The sequence below is a fragment of the Fundulus heteroclitus genome, chromosome 8 (assembly GCF_011125445.2).
Source record: "Fundulus heteroclitus isolate FHET01 chromosome 8, MU-UCD_Fhet_4.1, whole genome shotgun sequence".
In the NCBI taxonomy this organism is placed as follows: Eukaryota; Metazoa; Chordata; class Actinopteri; order Cyprinodontiformes; family Fundulidae; genus Fundulus; species Fundulus heteroclitus.
Genome location: NC_046368.1, coordinates 13,469,834 through 13,489,248, shown reverse-complemented (window position 1 = coordinate 13,489,248; position 19,415 = coordinate 13,469,834). Strand labels below are relative to the sequence as shown.

At 41.2% G+C, this 19,415-nt stretch overlaps 1 protein-coding gene across 1 annotated transcript in view; it reads left to right on the top strand.

Moving 5' to 3' along the window:
- Positions 1 to 2,371: 2,371 nt before the first annotated feature.
- tnksa (tankyrase, TRF1-interacting ankyrin-related ADP-ribose polymerase a) overlaps positions 2,372 to 19,415 on the top strand; it is a 182,576-nt gene continuing 165,532 nt past the window's right edge. Inside the window, exons 1-4 of the mRNA XM_012869429.3 lie at positions 2,372 to 2,927; positions 8,215 to 8,330; positions 12,023 to 12,131; positions 18,844 to 18,939. Of these exons, the coding sequence (XP_012724883.2) occupies positions 2,417 to 2,927; positions 8,215 to 8,330; positions 12,023 to 12,131; positions 18,844 to 18,939 (832 nt within the window). The 5' untranslated portion in view covers positions 2,372 to 2,416. The remainder of the gene's footprint in view (positions 2,928 to 8,214; positions 8,331 to 12,022; positions 12,132 to 18,843; positions 18,940 to 19,415) is intronic.

Sequence of the window (19,415 nt, the reverse complement as noted above, 5' to 3'; positions counted from 1 at the left end):
TTGTCCAGATTTACAAAGCTGGATCTTTGTCAGTGTGACTGGCAGCCTTTGATTGGCTGTCAAAAGGTTTGTTCATTCAGTCTTAACATTAGACACACACGAAAATCCACATACTGTCCACACCTTTGGATCTGTCTGTCTGAGGTGCTCAGAATCGTGATTATACGTTATATATATGAGAGGGAACGGCACAGAGAGGTGCTACCATCATTTATCACCCATAGTTTAAAGGTGAGAACAACAGTTTTCAAGTGGGAAACAATTCTCGATACTAAATACTTTCCCCCTTCTTATGTATCAAGCATGGAGGTGACGCTTCAAAGCATGGGGCGTTAGCTTTAGCTGCCATAGAATCTCAGCACCCTTTTATCGTAAAAGAATCCAGGTGTCGCAGTGCCCCCAGTCAAAATCCAGAGCTCAGACTGATTGAAATGACACTGTCAAGCCTTAAATCAGCCGGGAAGAAAAAAAAATGTCTGCAGGTTTCAGTTAAGTGAAGCGATGTGAACGAGAAACTGCGAAAGAATGCAGAGTCGTACACTAAACAGCCACTACAAGGTATTGCTGCTGATATCAACAACCAAATAATCATCGGGTATACCAGAAATATTTAGTTTTTCCACACACATCTTATACATTTTTGTTTAATTAATAGTCCACCTTACTTTACCTGAATAAATAAGGAGAATGTTAAATGGGTTGTGTTTTATGTCCTGACACGTAAAACCCAAAACCTGACAGACACCCATTTTACCCTCACACTGAACAACCATAACAGACTCATTATTGTTTCATTATGGATTATGTTTAGCAAAAAAGATCAGCAAAAAAATTGTTGATCTTGTTATTTCCTGAAACTGTTCCAGTCCTGCTGTAGAACATTTACTTGTTTATAGTTTCAGCCACAGAGTTGCTGCCAAGCACATTCACAAAATGTTCAGATGCCACTGACGCAGTTTTACATGTCATGATTCATTTACGTAGCTGGTAATAAGCAGAAGACGTTAAACAAGTATTTTATTAGTTTGTTTCACATATTTCTACCTATTAAGTTAAAAGTCAAAGTATCTTTATTTGTCTCCCTTGTTAGAAATATGCTTTGGACAGTGCTTTTACTGCACTGAGACACATTACACCTGTCCGTCACATAATTAAAACACCACTGTTCAATGAAAACATTTATCCAAAAAGAGTTTGTTAATTGAAACTGGTAATAACAGTGCTAAATGTAGTATCCTTACTGGTTAAAAGGGAACTAAAACAACCCATGCTCCTCTTACCACCATGCATGACTACAGAACCAAACTGGTCAATGAAGAATTAAATATCTGTGTCTTTTCGCAGGTTTCCTGGCTGTTGGGTCTTCTTGTACTAAGAGCTCATTAATGTGCTTAACTGATGATGGGATGAAGAAATATCTGCAGAGACATTAGACAAAAGGAGCCAAATCTTTACACAAATTACTGCAAAGGGTGGGAAAGGATTATATCAGTTACTGCATATTTTAATGGCTTACACATGGTTATTTCTAACTATGAATCTTGAATGTTGAGCTCTCATTTTAGGTTTAAAGACCTTAATCTTAGGAGTGACTCATATCTGTCTAAATTCAACTTATTTTTTTTAAAGCACGCACCTAGCTGAACCTCACAAGGCTTTATTCCAGAATGTCTGCTGCCACCTGGTGGCAAATTAATGTAACAACTGTAACATGCAGCAAACCACCTCACAGCAGTATTTGTTTTAAAAATGCAGTTATATCTTTTTCAATAACATTGCAGACATAGTGGACTTTGTTCTTTCAGGAGTCTGTTCTGTCTATTCTATCTGTATACCACTGAGTTTAAGGATTTATTTGTAGTCTACTTGCTTTTAGAATGTGGAAAGTGCAAATGGAAACGTAAACACAATCCAGGTTTTCCACACTGTCCAAAACCTTTTTGTTTATTTTCCAACACGGTAATTTCCACCCTGCATTATATTTTTATAATACATCGTTATAACATAAAAACCTATGTTTAAATACCCATAAACACGAGGTAATAACAATTTTAGTGCCATTGAGCGATAACCCCCAAGTTGTTTCCTAACTTTTGAAGGAAGCGGAGTGTCTGGAGAGAATCCAGTTGGAAGGCCATGCAAAATTAAGAAATAATAATAATTATTATTTTTATTATCATTATTATGAAATCCAAATAACGTAAAAAGGTATTTAATGAAGTTCTGCAGACTGCCTGTAACATTTATTTTCTGTTTTATTTTAAAGCTGTCTTGCACTTCCACTCTGAATGATTTATTTCCCCTGTTTATTGGGTAATTGCCAAGCAGCTGTAATCCCAAGCGGAAGTTTGGCTTTCCTGGCAGGAAATTGTCAGCAGTGTTTTTGTTGCTGCTGGGGACTGTTGTGTTGTGGAAAATGGCGACGCCTCGTCGCTCCTCTCAGCAGCAGCAGCAGCCGCCGAGCGCCCTTCTGTCCTCGCCTCCCCGCAGCGCGTCTATCCCCGTCAGCCCGCCGGCCTCTCCGTCTGCACCTGCCGACGATGCGGCCCCGCTTCCCCTCCGTGCGGGGCCGGAAAACGTGGCTGATGGTGAGGTAGCGCCGACCTCTCCCAACACCACCTCCCCGGCTCTGGCCCTCACACCCAGCAGCAGCAGCAGCAGCAGCAGCGGCGGCGGCAGCAGCGGCGCTAGCTCCCCGACCACCACCGAGGGAAGCGAGACCAGCCCTGGCTCTACGCCGGACTCTGCAGGCGGTAACCCGGGCAGCAGCAGCGCGGTTAGCGGCGACGCAAACGGCGCTTTTAGGGAGCTGTTTGAAGCATGCCGAAACGGGGATGTTTGCAGAGTCAAGAAACTCGTGGATGCGGTGAACGTGAACGCCAAAGACATGGCTGGACGCAAATCGACACCGCTGCATTTCGCTGCAGGTAACCGTAATGGAAAATGTGTGGAGAAAAAAAAAGCCTGTTTTTCTTCCTGAGAAGCAGGCCCACGGTCACCGAGAGCATTTAATAGTTGCCTGCAACAAGTTTACTTTCATCACGAGATACAGTTTGGGAGAAAAAATTTAAACAGGAATAAATAAACCCCAGAATTCAGGTATATAAACAAAATAAACAAACAAATAAACGTGACGTTAATACTACTGAACCACCTTAACAGTCGACTGATCGCTTTCCGTGGCCGATGCCGATATTTAGAAACCAAGATGGTCGATTGTGGTTAAATGGGGGACAAAAACTAAACACCTATTAGCAGCACAACTTATTTTATTCTTTTTTTGTGATACAACCTGACTAATCGATTTTAAATTAAACAAATAAGTTAGCATAAACTAACACACAGTCATGTTTTTGGACTGTGGGAGGAAGCTGGAGTACCCAGAGAGAACCCATGTATTCACAGGGAGAACATGCAAACTCCATGCAGAGAGACCCAGGGTTGGACTCAAACCCAGGACCTTCTTGCTGCAAGGCAGCAGCGCTACCCACTGTGCCACTGCGCAGCCCCATAATTAAAATTTTATCCATGAAATTGCAAATAATGCCTAACTCATATTGTTATTTTATTGGACCGAAAAGATTCACATCGATTCTTCAATGAGCCAGCAAGAACAACCAATACTAGATGGTCGCACACTATCCAACAGAACGTAAACACAACGTGTGCAATTCCAGTATTTTGGATTGGACAATCCACGGCTGACTACTGAAGTTACATTCACAATATTTTTTTCTGTTTTGATTGCTGCCATTCGCCTGACATTATCGGCTTGTTGGCAGGCGAGAGCAATTTCCACTGTAAGCAGCAAGCCAGAAATACAGCAGTACAATGGCGCCATCTAGTGACGCTTTCACTTTCCTGCCACTCCAGTGTCCTCACTCGCTTTTTTTTTGCAGGCTTGCTCCGTTCTGGACTCGTCTCGGTAGTAATAATTGGTTGAGTAATACAACTCAGGCCGACCGCAGAGCGCCACTATAAGCTTGTCTTCTGTGTTGAATGCAAAAACAGCTTTGTCTCGGCTGCAGTCCTTCACCCCTCGTCACAGCCACATCCAGTTCCTGATTGGTTGTGGCTCGAAAAGTACAAAAGTTCAGCTTTTTCAACTCCAGAAACTGTCGCTTCGCATCCTTGCAGATCGTGTCGCCCTGGCTTCGCTTTAATCAGCAAAATTTGCATGTTATCTAAGCCATTACAAGGCCTTTGTTGGGCAGTACCATAAAGCTTGGAGCTCCACACTACTCCAGACATTTTGAATTGAGAAAGCTTTCTAGATAGGAAGCGAAACGTCTTCAAACTTAGGAAAAAAGTCCAGTTGTTTTGTTTTTTAACTTTGTTGGAATCACAGGTCAAGACTTTTTTTTTTTGTTTATCTGGTTGGGTTATCTTTGTGATCACAACTGTGCGGATTTCTCTGGGTGTGAAAGAGATATCAGCCGCTTGTCATTACTGAGGTTTACCAACATTTTCGGAAATTAGGGGTTCAAACCAGAATGTTCTGTAAGACCTGTGCTTTAAAGTCTTTTTAGCATGGTAGTAACAGAAAATGTAATACACCCCAAACCGTCCACACACACATACCTGCTGGCTGATGCACAGCTGTTGCACTTTACCCTCCCTTATAAGAATAACAAATTAAGCCGTATAGAAGCATCTCTGGTGGTAACAGAACTACAGGACCATCACGAATCACTTTTATTAACATCCGGCTGTTTTAAAACTGCAGTTGGCTAACTACAAGCAACACCTCTGTTAATCAGCCAGCCGGCGACTGGCTGCCTGAGCACATAGACAAACAGATCAGCCATTACCAGCTTTTTAGTTGTTTGAATAGTGTTACTTTCTGGAGAGTGGAACAGCGAAAAGCATCCCCTCTACCAGTACAAATTCCTTATAAAACTGTGACAAAGCCCTTTTATTTTAGCACCAGATGGGAATCTCGTGCCCCATTCTAAATTAGATATGTTAACCCCCCCTGCGGTGTATGGCAGTGTTTTCTTACAGGGCATAGGTACAACACACGTGGACCCAGTCCCTATTCACTGGACATATAATCAATATTGCATCTGTTCGGGGTGGTTTGGCTGTTTTTTTCCATGCCGTCGTGGCGCTCTCTGCCGCAGTGATGCCCTGGCAGGAGAGCCGTATTGCCTGGATTAATGGCTCCCACGGTTACTGAACATTTGAAAACTGCAAAAGATCTGATTTTAGCAGGTCTTTATTGTATTATTGTAGTCTAAATATGAAAATGGTGATCAAAATAAGCAATAATCAAAATAACATATAATTTTGTAAAAATAATTACCTCTGATAATAAAAGTATTAGCGTGGTACCTTAGAGTTACGGCTTGTTTTTGCTTGACGCACCTATGTTCTGCACAGAACTGAGACATGCGGACACAATGTCTGAAGCCTTTATGCTCCGTGCGGCTTTTCCTCCTTTGTAGCACTATTCTCCTAGGGTCCGTTCTTCGTACGTTGCTTAAAACATCCGAGATCAAATGAGACATCCAAGATGATTTCATCCGGCTAATCATGATCCGGCTAACTGGGTTCTTCGAACACACCTGTTGTTTATGATTAGTATGGCTGGATTGAGTTATCTGAGACAACTGCGCGTTCATGCGTTTGTTTAAAAGGGGAAATGTATCGATAGTAGAAACAATGATCAGCAGCGCTGCTATTGGCTGTTCAGCATGGCCAAAGAACGCCCACAGTTTTTCTCCCAAGCAGAACAAGAGCTTTTAATGGAAGGTTATGCCGAATTTGAGTCATTAATTAAAACACCTCAAAGTCTGTTAAAGTCAGGAGAGAGGGCCGGCAAAAAGCAGCAGACAAATTAATGCGTAAATACTGTCCATGGTAGATGTTTCGATCACTTTCTACAGTATGAATTTTTGCATTTTAATAATCTCATATTTACTTTGTTCTTTTATATCAGAGCCTTCACGGGACCCACTAGAACATGGGGACAAGTAAAAGTGAAATACAAGAATATTCTACAAAATGGTAGCCTTTAATTATTATACTTTATTTTAAAAAGTCACTTGTTATGTCAAGAGATCCACATTTCAGTGTCATTCCTTAGAGACGGGAAGTAAAAGGACACGTGCAAACTGGGAATTTTAACAAAAAAAAATCTTTATCCATAAAAAATTAAAATCTTCCTTTTCCAAGTCATCCACAGTTTACGCGGTAAAACTGTATTACTCCGTGTCTAAATAATCCATCCATAGTTTTTTCTAATACAATATACGGCTCGACAGGAAGCAAGCCTTTCAAAGTAAACTAAACTTCACAATAAAATGGCCCGAACAAATCTTCTTACTGAATATGATAAAAATAAAAAGCAAACCATCATACAAATAACTTAAATATTTTAGATTTATGGCTCCAACATCACTTTTTCCTCTTTAAAAGCCACTCTTAAATGATGTGTTTGTCTGTTTATAACAGCCACCAAGAAAATCTCTCTACAATTACACTGTCGCGCTGCGCTAAAGGATCCTGTCTATTGCGCAATACGCGATTAATTCGAAAAACTCTGCAAATTATTCTTGCACCTTCCGCAACAGGCTGCAGTCGTAAAAATGGACATGGCTACGGCAGAATTCCCTATCTCCTCCGCTTATACAGCCGTGATCTAATCTTGTTTACATGAAATAAGCCTGCTCGCGAGCAGGTTTAAGCTGGCGCACATGTTGCTATGACAACAAGTGCAGGATGTCTTTCGAAGAACCAAACGATCCAAGATCATGCCAAATCGTCAACAATGAAATCCTGCTAACTGAGTTAGCGACGTACGAAGAACGGACCCCTGGTCTCTAAAGGGCAGTGTTGTGCCCCACTCCACGTAAAAGTAGAACATTTTGTTGTTTCTAGCATTTTAAAGCCTCTTCTTTTCTTCCAAGAGTGACAGCTCTTTCTGTCCAGGATTTGGTAACAATCTGTTGACCACGGTGATCTTTATGAGCCGAATCAGGTCTATATTTACGGACTTCTGTCAGAAGGAGCTCTTGCTCGTCCACACTGGATTGTCCGCGTAGTTAAGAATTTCCCCATAGACAATATACGTAGACGCCTCATTACGTGCTGAAGCGCATCCTGCATCGCCGCCATCTTGGATGGATCTCTCCTACTCTAGACTGGCATAGGAGCTGCCAATAAACAGAGGGAGCAACTTTACTTGTATTTTCTGCAGCATATGATTGCAGTAACTGGTTATAATTACTGAAAGTAGATCATGCGGATCATGATTTTGGGCCAAGATTGGTTCTAAATGTGTTTTTAAGCAGAACATTACAGGAACCTTAACCCATGGACCATAACTTCATGCTTTTGTTATCTCTGTATTTCACAAACTAAGGCTGAATCACACTGGCAAATTAAGAACCATGGAGTGCCAGCACATATAAGAAATTGTACAAAACTGTTATTTTTATGGGTCTTAAACTCTTAAACTTGTTTCTTTGTTAAAATATAAAATGTATTAATGTATACGTTTATTAATAAGCAATAAAACATTTATCTTAGTTTAAGAGCTTAAAACAAAATATTTCAGCATGAAAGCACATATTAATTTACATATTCAATAATCTGGCATACCATATTGTCTGTCTTTGTTAAAGAGCATCAAAGAAAGTATTTCAGTATGAAGTCAAGTATTTATTTTTAAATTAATATACTGTAAATGTCTGTTGAAGAGCATAATATGTTTTCAGCATGAAAACATGTTTTTTTATGTTTGACAGCATCCTGTACCTTAACCACATCTCTGCTGTTTGTAAATTGGGGTACAAATTTGGAGCGTTATGATGAGAGACCCATCCAAGATGGTGGCCGCGCTGAAACGTCACCTCCAATTGGCATTTTATGTGTAGCATTAAGCAAGTATACTAGTAGGCTGACATTACCTCTCTGAATCCGCTGTTTCTTTCTGGGGTTTTTTGCCACTATAGTGTCATAAAATTTACATAACACATCTGTAAATACTATCCTAAAAGTCAACGCTCAGGTCAAAGCTTGTGTTCAGGATGGTCATAAGCCTGGATGGGAGGACTGGCTGAATTGAATGTAAAGCATTTTAGACAAGAAAGGTTAAAGTAAATTAAAAAAAAGCGTGTCTCTATTTAATATTTGCAACGGATCATAGCACAGTGCTGTCAATTGATAGTTTCTGATCAGAACCGTGCCCTTTTCCCTGTTTTGTCTTAGGTTTTGGTCGGAAGGACGTGGTGGACCACCTGCTTCAGACGGGGGCGAACGTGCACGCTCGAGACGACGGGGGGCTCATCCCGCTCCACAATGCATGCTCTTTTGGTCATTCTGAGGTGAGAGAAAACCTTTTTAACAATTTAAGTTCTTATGTCCTTTTATTCTGATGTAGTTTTTTTTTGTCCTTCTGGCTCTTAACTGTGGTGATTACATGGATGAGGGCAATTTCTGATATTTTAGAGAGTTTTAGAAAAACATTGAGGAGCAATTTGCAACTTGGTCTATTACAGTCATTGTTAGCCTTTTTGGCAATAATAATGTCTGAAGTTACGCCTTCGGCTCAGATTATTATGTCAAAATGCATGTTCTTTTTGGTGTTGTTTCTTTATCCTGTGCTTTTATTTAGGGCTGGGTATCAATTAAAATTTCAAGAATCAATTTCAGTCTGATTCTCTAGAATTAGAATTGATTCTTTTCAATCCGATCCAATCTCAAATTGCATTGCTGGTGTTAAAAATCTTTTTTAAATGTTACCTGAATTACATGACTGTGTAGTTATGCAACACATTGATACTAGTATAACATTAACATTTAACAGCAAATTAATAAAGTATTAGTAGTTTATGATGCCTGTAAGGACCAAACCCTTCCCTTGAATGTTGAGACAGTTGTTTTCACAAATATGCTGTGAGGCGGAATACCCAAACAGATCCAGGGTAGAAAACAGAGGACACCAGAGATATCTACAGCTGCCATTTCTATTCAGTTCAATTCAAAAATACTTTATTAAACCAAAAGGGACACTAAATTTGGACACTAACCTGGTGCATTATTAAAAATATGACATTAAAAATCCACTTCCCGCAGTAGAGTGTGAAGACTCCCACATACCAGGCGCACTGTGAGCAGCGCGGACTCTCCGCTGACCTTTTCCCTTTATAGTCAAGCATACCTGTTGCCTGCATTTCTTATGCCAAATTCCTACAATTCCCACCCTTTCTGCCAGTGGAACGGACCGGGGGGGAGGAAGGTAAAATGCTTGATTAGCTAGTTGATCATGTAGAGCCGTTTCTTTTCCAGCAGGCTCCCACCGCTATCAAGTTTTACTATGAGAATCGATTACTATGAGAATCGATTCATAATTGGAAAATCCATTTTTTTTAACAGTGGCCTACTTTTATTCATTGATGATCACCAGAAGTAATGATTATTGGTCACGTTTTTACTAGAGGAACCGATGTCTGTTTCTGGTTTGTTTTGTGTCAAAACTGCAACATCTAACATTAGTCTTTGTTGCATTGGGGATGAGTTTCTCCATTGTGAGATGAATAAAGTATCAATTATTATTATTAATATTATTATTTAAAATTCTGATTTTATTTTTATTTGTTGGAAATACCGTTAAAATGTTAACTATTGCAACCAGCTTAGATTTTAATGTTTCTTTCTTTGCAGAAGAATACAGATGGGTATAAGGCGGATGTGATTTTCTTACTATTGTCCTGATGATTGCGATATTCAGGGTTCTGCCAGAGCTGCGCAGGATCAAGAACATACTACCGTGATGCTGTTGCTGGGAAATTACGATGATGAGTTCAATTATGATTTGCCTCCATTTTCCAGAGTCTTCGTTCTTTATCGAATAATGCCCTCCACGGCTCCAAGTGAGATTTAGCATCTCAGTAACTGAAAAATATATATCAGATGTGGGCATTAAGGGAGTTAGTCCCTGCTGGACAAACCTATTATCGATATGCCGAGTGCAAATGCATGACACTTGAAAATATTATAATGTGCCAAATGTGTCTTCTTTTGACGATGACGATGGAGATTCAATATGTTGTGCAGCTCTAGTTTCTAAGCTGTCTAAAGTCTGAAAATAAATATTTTCCAGGTCTTGATAAGTGTGAAAGAGAAAAAAAGTGGGAAAAAATTAGATTCTTAGATTTTATTTCCTTCCGATGTCCATATGATAAAAATGTGAAATTCTCCAATAAGTTCTTTTTATGCTGATTTTTAAAGAATAAAAAAGATACACATCTGCCTTCTGTCTGTCCATCCGTCCGTCTAGCCATCCAACCACTGGTCCGTCTGTCCATTCTTCAAAAAAATGTATCCATCTGCTCATCCAATTATCTGTCAGCCCAGTCTGCCCATCTGTTGATCTATGACTGTTCATCCATTTATTCAAGCCCCCTTTATTCCTTCTGTCCATCTGGTACTTCATTTTAGCTGGTTCCATTTTTACCATTGCTTACCAGCACTGTAGAAATATCTATCAAAAATCGCCAATTAACTGTTGTATTGAGACCTATGTGGCTTAAATAGAACTGAGAACTATACATTTTCACCTGAAAAAGGATGCAGTTTTTATAATATTACGAAAGCATGTAATATATGGTAAAGCTAGTGAATGTTGCAATGACCCTGTAACTTGCAATAGATGAACAACTACTTTTATTACATGGTGTTATTGTCTTCTTGCATTGGGTTCACTGCAAGCCAGATAGCTAGGAGTAGGGATGGGTTCCGAATTCGGTACATTTTATAGGTACTGACCGAATCCTGTCCGTACTACAGAGTGCCTATTCACGTAAAATTAAATGCAATTGGTACCTAAACACATCATTTTGACACAGAGGGAGTGGAAGAGTGGGCGATTTTTCCATCCCAGACATGAACACAGCACGCAGAAGAGCGTTGATGAAACCAGTAGCCACCGGTCCAGTAAACAAAGCAAGCATGGCTGATAGAAAGCACTTGAAAGTATGTCTCCAGTTTTCAAGATGCAATGCAGATTATGCTCTGCAATATTTGTGACGTGAAGTACAAGGCCAGCGGAGGGAATACACCTGGTCACTGCTGCCAATTTAGTCAATTTCTCACTTTATTTGTTGACCTTTTAAACCCATCCAGCGACCTTTATTCTAAAAAGCGACTAGTGAAAAATCTAGTGACTTTCTTCAGTGATATTCGTGATTTCCTGTGAAATCACCAATGCCAAAGCAGCAGTGAATGCTGCTGTGAGCCCCTTCACACGTCTCCAAGCACTGTCTCATAGGCAGCCGCAGCTGCTTCGTTCTGAAACCCGCCTGCAGTCAGAGAGCAGAGAGGAGAGCCTCTCTGTTTCCACATTGCAAATGTATCCTGAATGACAAAGCGGGATAAAATCTAGTTTTTAATTTAATCTTTTTTGTTTTAATCTGAAACTGTTGTACTAAATCATTCCCTGAATTTGATTCACACTCAGCTGCAGGTACTTATTAACATTGTTCACTCTGTGTGCCTCTGATAACTATCCTTTTGGTTAAACATTTGTTTTATATGGTGTGGATTCAGGTAATTTATTAAAACTCATAAATTATCACCAGGTTCATGTGTAGATCCAATATATATAATGAGAAATATATATGTTAATTTGAAATATTTTGAGATTTATTATTAAACTAACATTTATTACCACATAAACACACAACAGTACCAAAAATAGATACTGTTAAGTACCGTTACCGATTCCCAGGTGAAGGGTTTTGGTACCGTATCGGCTTCAAGTGTGAAAGGTACCCATACCTTTTAAGGAGGGTATTCAGCTCTTAGGACAAAGAGGAAATTCATATATTTCCTACTCAACATGTTTATTTTTTGACAAAGTTGCATTTGGCCACATCTGTTGTTTTGACACAGAAACAAAAATAATTTCTACATATAAACCAAATCAAGGGTTCTTCCAACTCCAAGGAGCATTGATTTGTTTGTAGTAATGAAAAAATAAAAAGTATTTTCGTCTAATTCTGAATTTTTGTTTTAGGTGGTGTCCTTGCTTCTGTGTCAGGGCGCTGACCCCAACGCTCGAGACAACTGGAACTACACGCCGCTACACGAAGCTGCTATCAAGGGCAAGATCGACGTCTGCATAGGTAAGGCCACAGAAACAGATGCCAACGCCTGTGCATTACAGATGGTCCTAAGTATAGTAGCCATGTATTGTCTCTCTGTACAGTGTTTTTAAATATGTAAAAAAAATGCTTTTTTATGTGTTTGGCTTTGCCTTTTTGCCTTCGAAGAAAAAAATGGATCATTATGTGAAGGGAGCAAAAACAGAAGAAATCATGCTGCTTTGTTCATTTGTGCACTATAAAAGCCAGTGGCTCTTCTGTGATGTGAATATGTCCCTTCATCTCCTTTGTTAATGCCTCGCATAATGCTTAGATATTAGAATCAGTATTGGCATTAACATAAAGCGCGTGTTTGCCGTTGTGTCTGTTGTGGGGTGTGTGTCTCAGGACGCAACCTTGAGTTTCGTGGCGTCGCACATTCGTTTTAGAAACCGTAATGAACCACCCACAGGCTGGATGCGTTCATTTCCCCTCTACAATAAAGCATCAAATATCCTATAAACTGCAATTACTGCATCAGTGTTTATACTCATGCTGGGGGAAAAGAGACCATTGATTTCTGCGTCTCGCTGGAATTTCACATTAGTATTGCCGAGAGCGCCTCAGAAGCATCACAGAGGTGTTTGGTTCCTTCAGTCCAACGCCAGCCTCGGCCTTTGTTTGGACAAATCTGACATCACATCTAACCGGCTGCCAGTCAGCCGTAAACTGAAACTGGCAGGCTAGAACAGGCTGACTGACAGCAGACCATTTTCTAAATAAAAACGAGCCGTAGAATTATACAGGAAGAGAACGGCTTTGACACTGTTGATTGATCCGTTCTTTTTCATATTTCCACCCTCGCAGTTTTGGGTGAGCATAATGAGTCTTTGGTAAAACTGGCAGGCCATCCTCAACATAGGTGTCCATCAGTAGAGTAGGAAATTCACATTTGTGATTGATGTTTTAAACACTGTGAAAATCCCACGGATCCAACTGAACCCTAACGGGGCCGGGTTCCTGCTGTCTGGAAAAGTCAGGAACTTGGTTGAAGTATTTTCCAGATCCGGATGAGTTTGGGAGAAACAAAAGAAGACAGAGCATGCATAACAGTTGTATTTCAAGACTTTAGTCCATATTCCATTATCTAAAATCTGCGTCCGTCTCTCAAGTCAATTCTGCCTCACTGACCAAAGAATATGTCGTTTCAGCACGGCACATTAGTGTCATATGAACAGATACCTACACCCACACAGCATCATAAAATAAATTGGTTAACCTAGATTGGGTTTCTGGACCTGCAGAAAATGGAGGTCTGTGCAACATCAAAGTCGTACCAAACCAGAGCTTCTTAAATGTCAGAATGTTCTAATTTAACCTCTGTTGTAGCTCGTTGCTTCTCAATTGATGGATGGTTCTGATGTTAATAGTGGTTCGATGATTTTGTATTATAAGTTTCTCCATCAATAAAACGTTCCTCATGATAGCCCTTTGGAGCCCTTTAACCTACAAAAAAATTTAAAATACACGCATCACAGCCTATTACGTTTTATTGGAACCTAAACCTGTTTTTGTGTTTTTTACACTGTTCACTGCTATTAAATATATATATATATATATATATATATATATATATATATATATGAAGAAAACCAAATTTGGAAGTGATTATCTAACACCTTTTTGCTATAGTCTTGCCTCTGCTTTAAATATTTGGGTTAGTTTATGTGTCTTAGTCTTAAGAATCTGTTCAGAGGAGCTTTTGGTTGCCAGTGTTCTTAAAGACATCTATAATATGCAACATCTAGCCTTTTTTAATATAGTTTATAACTGTGTGTGTGTAACTGTGACAATTTTCTGTAATTAAAGTTTAAAAATCTCAGCTTGTCCAGACCTTCACATACTAAAGAGAAGAATTAACACACTAACTTTTTCAACATTTGGAAAAGAGGGGCTAATCTTTAGCCACAGCAGTTTTTTTTTTTAACTGTAGTCAATGCCTTGCAAAAGTATTCACCCCCCCTTTTACCCTGTTGAGCCTGGCATGGGGGCTCATCTTCCAGGACTCTAAACAGCCAGAGCTACAATGAACACTTTGGTTAGAAGGTTGACGTCAAAGTCCAGATCTAAATGCAGTGGAGGATCTGTGGCAACATTTAAACAACTGATGTTGGTCGTTAGTAACTTTGGAAAGTATGCAGCAATTTTAATACTTTTACAAGGCACTGCCTACCCATGTGCATAAGGAGAACAGTTTAGGTGAAATGCATTAGAGAATACCAAGTGCTGCTACTTCCATATAACAGCCTGACTGACGGTAGGTTAGAAGCAGCAGGTGCTAAAAGCAAACTTTTTCAGGTCACGTCATAAAATGAAACTCAGGACTTCAAGGTTCAGCATTCGTCTTTCTCGCCCCTCTGGCACAAAAATCTACAATGCAGCTTTCCACTTGTCATTCATCTGCTGGATTTGAACGTCCTTGACTGCAGCATGGTGGTAGGGGCATCACTGCAATACTATGTAGCAATAAGGGTGCAATGGTGGGCCCTCCAGCAGACGGGTTTCTTTAGAAGTCAGTCATATTTAAAATGGCTCATCTGACATGTGACTCGTTGGGCCATTCAGCTGTTACTGTTTTGATTTTATTCTGTGTGAAATAATTATTTGATGATTAGTTTACCCAATCCTTTATTATTTATAGTCACAAGTACAAGCCACTAAACCACCGATCTGTCATCAGTGGGCTTAGTTTTTTCAGCTGTGTGCTTCTAGTCTGCTAAACCAAACATGACAGAATCCCTGTTGGTAATGTTCAGTTTCAAGACAAATGAAGAAGGCACGCTCTGGGTCCTTTAAGGTATTGAGTTTTGTCACATTTAAGAAAAGGGGGGTGCGATCAAACCCCTTAGTGCTACTTATTTTGATTTTCGGATGCATTTAGTGTGTAAAGTCATTTAATACAAAGCCTAAAGTGAAATGTTTCAGATTGTTTTTAGCACATGATAGATTTGAGGTTCTTAGTTCTCAGGGGGTATAAAAACCCAAAGAGTTCAAATGCCATTTTCATTTTTCTGAATTTAGAAGTTAGAAATAATTGGCTCTCTTTTTATTGGAGAGATAACTAGTTTAATATAAAAAAAGAAAATCTTTCAAAGTTGGTCCTGTTTAAACACCTGAAGGCTTTTATTTGAATTCTGGTGAAGACGGTCGCCTCGCAGCGCAGCCTTTTCTCACTTCTGAAAGTGTGATTGTACTTGAGAAGAAGTTATTCTTTTTTCATGTCTCCTTTTATCACTTGGCACATTTGGAAGCTGCAGGATTAGGAAACCCACCTGAATGTGTGTGACTTGTTTCTGTATCGGTTACATCCTTCCTTGGCTGCAGACGTCGCCGTCCGTCATAAGACTGCAAATCTGACATTGTCCCAAAAACTAATCCCACACAAAAATAAAAAAAGGATTTAGGTTGTTCCGCGAAGGGCTTTAGCAGCTATTATGGGAAAATCATAATCATTGGAGACTAAAGAGAACCGAGTCCGACGTTGGCTGTTGTTGATGGAATTGGAGTCGTTAGCTTGGGTGAGGTTGTTTTGCTTTAAATAAGACGGGCATTCTTACAGCCATGGATTTGTCTAATGGATGTTTCAACTCAGTTTATTTATATAGTGACAATTCACAACACGTCATCTTAAGGCACTTTACAAAGTCGGTTCTGTCAAATGATCTGGATAGATTGGTTGAAAAGTTTTCTATCCAAGAAAACCCGGCAGATTGCATCAAGGCATAAACTCGCAGCATTCACCCCACCTGTAAGAGCGTGTAGTGCTACACAATTGTCAACTGTTGCTCAACAGTTGACAATTGTTGGCATTGTGTCGTTGACTTTTTAGGAATCGCTCATACAGAGCTTGCATGTAGCGACACTGGAGAGGAAAACTCAATTTTAACCAGAAGACAGCAGAACCGGACTTGGTGTGAACGGTAGTCTGAACTGGGGATTTGAGAAGACGGAGCAAACAACACACAAGAAGAACACAGAAGCACTGATCCAGGAATGCTCTCTTTGTGGGAGAACTTTGGCTACGTTCACACTGCAGGCCTTGATGCTCATTTCCGATTTTTTTTTTTTTGTGAAATCAGATTTTTTTGCGTGTCCGTTCACATTTCCAAATATATGCGACTTGTATTTGATCTCCTGTGTGAACTGCATTCATACACCTAAGTGTCCCGCATGTGCAGTAGAGGATGCGATGACGTCATACGTAGCAAGCGTGCTCATTGTTTGCGGAAGTAAACATGGATCGTAATGCTGCAGCGTATCTTGCGTTCTTTACGTTATTCTCCAACCGGAGCCAGCACATTACCAACGCAATCTTTTTAAGAAGATCGAAAAGAAAGAGAGCCAAATTTTAGTGATGTGAGCGGCTTTACTGATACGGACTTCATTCATCATTTTCGGATCGGATCTCTTTAGCGCTCTCACGTAAAAATGCACATATTCGGCGGCCATAGCAGTGAGTAAACGCGTTGCCGTGGGCTGTATTGACTTGCAACAGGTGCTTGTTACCGCACAATTTTTTTTTTTTAGCCAACCTCTTTGGCAAAGCCATGTCCACCTTTTAGTGACGTTTGTCAAGTATCAATGACGTGTAGGTCGGATGAATGCGACCTGGCCGTACAGACACAGGTCGCATTTGAAAAGATCAGATACGTATCGGATTCAGGACCACATATCCAAGTATGAAAAGTATGATTTGAAAAAATCCGATCTGTGTTGTTCAGACTGTCATGAAAAGATCAGATACAGGTTGCATATGGGCAAAAAAATCGGAATTGGTTCACTTCAGGCTGCAGTGTGAACGTAGCCATAAATATATGTTCATTCTTACCTGTGAAAGGTAGTGCCAGGAGATCTGGTTTGTGCTGTCAATATGCTGGTACAAATCCATGCAGCACACGATTAGGGCGTCTTCTCTAAATCGCCCCGTTGTATGCCACCTCCAATATGGCGGCGACGTCTACGTGCGATTCAGCGCTCAACGATGTAAATATATGTCTGATGGAGCCGAGTGAGTCAGCAACGGCCAGCAGAGGTGCGAAAAGAAAGATTTTAAGTAACCCTAACCCTGTGGATCGGGTCGGTCTTCGACCACGCTGAGCTGGCACTTGCAGGACGGTCTACCGGATGTCAAAGTTGCATCAATTGTCGGCATCTTGCTTTCTGATAGTTACGCGGTACTGCCGGCAGATGGCACAACAATGTTTATGTCTTGCTCATCGTGCCCGGTGCAAAGGTCTTTTCAGGCTGAAAAATGACCATGTAAACCCTACCTGGACGAACGCCTGGCGTATATTGTTTTACTTGAAGAGAAATATATAATTTTTGTGCTTTCTTTTTATGGTCAAAATGATTAGGTCCCTTTTTTAAAATGTATTTCTTATGGCTTTATTCTCGCCATCTTTGGCTAGATTTGTGAAGTACGTCACTAATAGTTGACCCCACACAGTTTCTAGCACCTGGGGGTGTAGATCGGTACAGCCTCTCCAAAAGCCACCATTAACCAAATGTTGAAAATGTGTTTTCTTCCAGTTACGCTGTGTGTAAGATCTGTATAATTTCAAATCCCATTAAATTACAATAAAGTTTTTGCTTATGCGTGCGTGAAGCCTTGTCGAGGCATTCTGTCGTCGCTCAGCGGTGACAATGATCTGGGCAAAAAATACTCAGTCCAGGCGCACTTATTTATATGCCCGATCGTCTGTTTGCTTTTTCGTTCTCCTGGGGGTCGCAGCAGTGCTAAGTGGATCTCAGTCAAAGGGCATGTGCAGTGGGAACTGCTCCACAATCACAATAGTGGCACATCGGGAGGGAGAGGATTGACACCGGTGCCCTCAGAAGAGCTAATTTACAACAAAACCGAGCGCAGGCAGTTTGTTATTCAGCTCATACCTGTTTGCGAGGCACATAACCCTCTTCTCTCCCCCCCTTCCCTGCTTTTATCCTCTACCCTTTCAGCCTAATCTGAATCCTGCTATTCTCTCTGGCGCTATTTCCCCCGTCCTCTTGTTTTTGCTTTCCCTTCTCATCCTCTCCCCTCTCCTCCCTCTCTCTCCTCCCTCCTTCCTCTCCTCTCTCTCTCATCTTCCTCTCCGCTGCATCGCTCAGTCAGTTGGAGAGGCGAGAGTCTCTCCACTCGCACTTCCTCGCCCCGCCGAATCTGCTGCCGATGCCTCGATTAGCTCCCCCCGCTCTCGCTCCTTTCTACTTATCCGTCTTGCTCCGTCGGCTCCCGGTTTCGTGGAAGTGTGATGGCTTCGGTGGTCCGTCGCGTTGCCGCTTAATTGGGGGTCCGCCGTTTTCGTGGCGGAGTGCCGTAGCGAAGCGGTTTCGGCGCTTTCCTGTTGTGACATGTCTGTTTACATCAGCGGCATGGCTCGGAGGGCAGGGGCAGCCGGGGGCAGCCGAGGGAGCAGCACTAGCAACAGAGGAGGAGCAGCTGGGAGGAGAGCAGGGGGAGAGGAGAAGCGCGAAGCAGGACACGCTGTGACGCTGCCCGGAGGTCCAGGAGCCCCAACCAGCGGGGGAAGAGGGTTGGCGGAGGATGAAGCCGAGGAAGGAAGCGGAGGCTCAGCCAGGGCAGTGTACGGAGCAGGAGGCGCAGCGTCAGGATGGGGACTGAGAGGAGGTGTTTGTCGGGGAGTTTGCATGTCGGTTCAGGAGCTCAGCTATTGTCTGTGTCTGCCCTGTTGTACAGTGTTACTGCAGCACGGGGCTGACCCCAACATCCGCAACACCGACGGCAAGTCTGCCCTGGACCTGGCCGAACCATCCGCCAAGGCCGTGCTCACAGGTCAGTTACACACACAAACACACACACATGCGCACACACATCCTTGTTTTAAATACTTACTGAGGACCTTGCCTTGACTTCCATTAATTTTCAACCCTTTCCATGGCGTTACCCTGGCCCTAACCCTACACATAACCATTACCACTACAAACCTAACCCTAAACCGAATTGTCACCGTAGTCCTAAACCTAACCTCTAGCCCAGGACCAAAATAAAAGGACCTCACTTTATATCCAAGGCCTTTCTTTACTTGTAAAATGGGCAAAACAATGTTCTTACTCAGCACACAAGGTCCCCACAAAGTCTGGAAGAGCACTTAAGCTATCGAATTTGGTTATAGTATGTATTTTCTTGACCACAATATAAAAAAAACATCCATCCATCCATTAAAAGCCTGGTCACTAAAGAAATTACTACATTAACGTCACTTTGAAGTTTTTGTATTTGTAATTGAAATGGGCTAAAAAAGTACTGAG